The sequence below is a fragment of the Oncorhynchus mykiss genome, chromosome 29, assembly GCF_057628025.1.
Source record: "Oncorhynchus mykiss isolate SJ-2025 chromosome 29, ASM5762802v1, whole genome shotgun sequence".
Taxonomy (NCBI): domain Eukaryota; kingdom Metazoa; phylum Chordata; class Actinopteri; order Salmoniformes; family Salmonidae; genus Oncorhynchus; species Oncorhynchus mykiss.
This window is the reverse complement of record NC_143050.1, coordinates 13,155,001-13,158,867: the sequence shown is the minus strand read 5'-3', so window position 1 is coordinate 13,158,867 and position 3,867 is coordinate 13,155,001. Positions and strand designations below refer to the sequence as shown.

The 3,867-nt window shown below is 49.9% G+C and overlaps 1 protein-coding gene across 1 annotated transcript in view; it reads right to left on the bottom strand.

Annotated features, from left to right (window-relative positions):
* Positions 1 to 993: 993 nt before the first annotated feature.
* The window catches only part of LOC110510172 (dachshund homolog 2), a gene marked incomplete at its 3' end in the record, with an annotated part of 232,295 nt that continues 229,421 nt past the window's right edge, over positions 994 to 3,867 (bottom strand). Inside the window, exons 8-10 of the mRNA XM_036967523.2 lie at positions 3,460 to 3,605; positions 2,993 to 3,140; positions 994 to 1,094 (exon numbers count right to left, since the gene is read on the bottom strand). Coding sequence (XP_036823418.2) covers positions 994 to 1,094; positions 2,993 to 3,140; positions 3,460 to 3,605 — 395 coding nt within the window. The remainder of the gene's footprint in view (positions 1,095 to 2,992; positions 3,141 to 3,459; positions 3,606 to 3,867) is intronic.

Below are 3,867 nucleotides of genomic sequence, written 5' to 3'. Positions count from 1 at the left end.
GAGGAGAGGGGGAAGGTAAAGAGGAGGAGGAGAGGGAAAGGTAAAGAGGAGGTGAAGGAGAGGGGGAAGGTAAAGAGGAGGAGGAGGAGAGGGAAAGGTAAAGAGCAGAAGGAGAGGGGAAAGGTAAAGAGGAGGAGGAGGAGAGGGGGATGGTAACGAGGAGGAGGAGGAGAGGGGAAAGGTAAAGAGGAGAAGGAGGAGAAGGGAAAGGTAAAGATTGAGGGGGAAGGTAAAGAGGAGGAGGAGGAGAGGGGAAAGGTAAAGAGCAGAAGGAGAGGGGAAAGGTAAAGAGGAGGAGGAGGAGAGGGGGATGGTAACGAGGAGGAGGAGGAGGAGGGGAAAGGTAAAGAGGAGAAGGAGGAGAAGGGAAAGGTAAAGATGAGGAGGAGGAGAGGGAAAGGTAAAAAGGAGGAGGAGGAGAGGGGGAAGGTAAAGAGGAGGAGGAGGAGAGGGGAAAGGTAAAGAGGAGAAGGAGAGGGGAAATGTAAAGAGGAGGAGGAGGAGAGGGGGAAGGTAACGAGGAGGAGGAGGAGAGGGGAAAGGTAAAGAGGAGGAGGAGAGGGGAAAGGTAAAGATGAGGAGGAGGAGAGGGAAAGGTAAAGAGGAGGAGGAGAGGGGAAAGGTAAAGAGGAGGAGGAGGAGGAGGAGAGGGAACGGTAAAGAGGGAGGAGGAGGAGAGGGAAAGATAAGAGGAGAAGGAGGAGAGGGAAAGGTAAAGATGAGGAGGAGGAGAGGGAAAGGTAAAGATGAGGAGGAGTAGAGGGAAAGGTAAAGAGGAGGAGGAGGAGAGGAGGCAGATAAAGAGGAGGAGGAGGAGGAGGAGAGGGAAAGGTAAAGATGAGGAGGAGGAGAGGGAAAGGTAAAGATGAGGAGGAGGAGAGGGAAAGGTAAAGAGGAGGAGGAGGAGAGGGGAAAGTAAAGAGAAGGAGGAGGAGGAGGAGGGGAAGTAAAGAAGAGAGAGGGAAAGGTAAGAGTAGAGGAGCTTACCGTTGAGCCCTGCTCCACCTGCTCACGGCGCTTGAACTCAAACTCCAGAGCCTCCTGCAGTTTCCTCTTAGCCTTCTTCTCCTTTTTCAGACGCTTCTGGATGGTGGCTAAACAGGGACAGAGGAGGGAGAGGAGGAGAGAGCCAGTGAGTGAAAAGCTCACCTCAACTGAGGCAAACTGAGAAACCCCTTTGTATCTGTGAATCTCTAGTGATGTCCCCTAGACCCAGTACTATAACCGGTAACCCAGTACAGCTGCATCCCCCTATCCCAGCCCAGACCAGCTGCACCTCCCCAGCCCATCTCCAGTTTGAAGCTCTTAAGGGTGCCCATTCTCCCCATATTAACAGCCCAATAAAAAGCATGTTCACAGTAAAGAGGAACCAACAGCACCATGCAGCAGCACCCACTCTGTCAGTGGAGGCTGGTGAGGGGAGGACGGCTCATAATAATGGCTGAAATGGAGTGAATGAAATGGCATTCAACACATGGAAACCATGGAAACCATGGAAACCATGGAAAAAAATGTGTTTGAAGTATTTGATACCTTCCACCTATTCCACTCCATCCATTGCCAAGATCCCGTCCTCCCCAATTAATGTTCCACCAGCCTCCTGTGCACTCTGCCCTGTCTAACCCAGAGCTGATAACACCTCTAATTACACACAGCTTTACTGCCTCTCCATTAAAAGATACATTTTAATAAAAAGCAATGTGATAACAGTCATGACTAATAGACATTCAAAGTGTCTGTAAATATTGTTGGAGTTGTTACCGAGGCGACTAATTGCCTTCATTTCTTGGCTGTGGCTGAAGATGCACAAGTCCTATCTAAATCCACCAGGATGTGTGCCAAGCCCAGCAAAGATGCACAAGTCCTATCTAAGTCCACCACGATGTGTGCCAAGCCCAGCAAAGATGCACAGTCCTATCTAAGTCCACCACGATGTGTGCCAAGCCCAGTAAAGATGCACAAGTCCTATCTAAATCCACCAGGATGTGTGCCAAGCCCAGCAAAGATGCACAAGTCCTATCTAAGTCCACCACGATGTGTGCCAAGCCCAGTAAAGATGCACAAGTCCTATCTAAATCCACCAGGATGTGTGCCCAAGCCCAGCAAAGATGCACAAGTCCTATCTAAATCCACCAGGATGTGTGCCAAGCCCAGCAAAGATGCACAAGTCCAATCTAAGTCCACCACGATGTGTGCCAAGCCCAGCACAGATGCACAAGTCCTATCTAAGTCCACCACGATGTGTGCCAAGCCCAGCACAGATGCACAAGTCCAATCTAAGTCCACCACGATGTGTGCCAAGCCCAGCAAAGATGCACAAGTCCAATCTAAGTCCACCACGATGTGTGCCAAGCCCAGTAAAGATGCACAAGTCCAATCTAAGTCCACCACGATGTGTGCCAAGCCCAGTAAAGATGCACATTTTCCTTTGGCAGGATTTGTATGTACTGTATGCGTGTATTCCACAAGGGGCTTGTGGCACATCCAGGCTGCATCACATCCGGCCGTGATTGGGAGTCAGTTGGCCCAGCGTTGTCTGGGTTTGGCCGGGATAGGCCGTCATTGTAAATAATAATTTGTTCTTAACTGACTTGCCTAGTTAAATAAAGTTATATAAATAAATAAAATAAACCATCATTTGGGGATGACGGGTTTGTGGTAAATGGCTGTAGCGGAATTAGTGGAATGGTATCCAGTACATCAAACACATGGTTTCCATGGTTTCCATGTGGTTGATGCCATTCCATTCGCTCCATTCTAGCCATTATTGTGAGCCGTCCTCCACTCACCAGCCTCCACTGGTTTATTCATTCACACTGCCAGATCTCTCTCACATATACTGTACACACACAATTTCCTCGCTGTCTGTCTGTCTGTCTCTCATTCAGTCAGACACACACACACACACACACACACACACACACACACACACACACACACACACACACACACACACACACACGCAGACACACTTCCTCTCCCTCTTTCCTACCTCGGCTGTGCAGTTCGGAGGAGAGCTGTCTCTCCAGACTCTCTCTCATCTCTCTCTCTCTGTAGAGCTCCATCTTAAGCTCCTTCCTCTGCTGCTGAACATGTTTCTCCTGCACACGGGTGTTGTCCACGGCTACCTTCAGCAGACCCTGCGCCGCCCGAGGGACACAGAGAAGAGCACAGCACTTTAACCTTTAACCCCAGGGTTAACAACTAGAGCACCATATAACACACACACACACACACACACACACACACACACACACACGCACACACACACACACACACACACACACACACTCACACACACACACACACACACACACACACACACACACACACACACACACACACACACACACACACACACACACACACACACACACACACACACACACACACACACCCTACAGCAGCACCCACTCACACCAGTGCCAATATTCCAAAACACAAAGACTGTGTCTCCACCTGGATGTTGGTGAGCAGAGTCTCCACAGAGTTGAGTCCGTCGGCGAAGAGGAAGGGCGCAGGGAAGCCTGGAGGCAGGGTCTGTCCACCCAGGGCCATCTTCTCAAAGCCTGGCTTCATCATGGGCAGGGCCAGCTGCCCTTCTTCTGCTTAACACAACACACAATAGACCTTGGTTTTACAACCAGCTTTATCACACGTAACGGGGCTGTTAAAATAAAACTGATGCACAAACACACATTCCATCACATTCACAGGGACATATGAACAGTTGAATAAAGCTGAAAGCATTGTTAATGGTAGACAGTGGAAGCAGCAGAGAGAGTAGGAATGTGTGAAGAGGACGTGAGACCAGGCTGAGGGACTGACTGTATGTCCTGTACAGCCTCTCTCTGAAGAGTGGTTCAT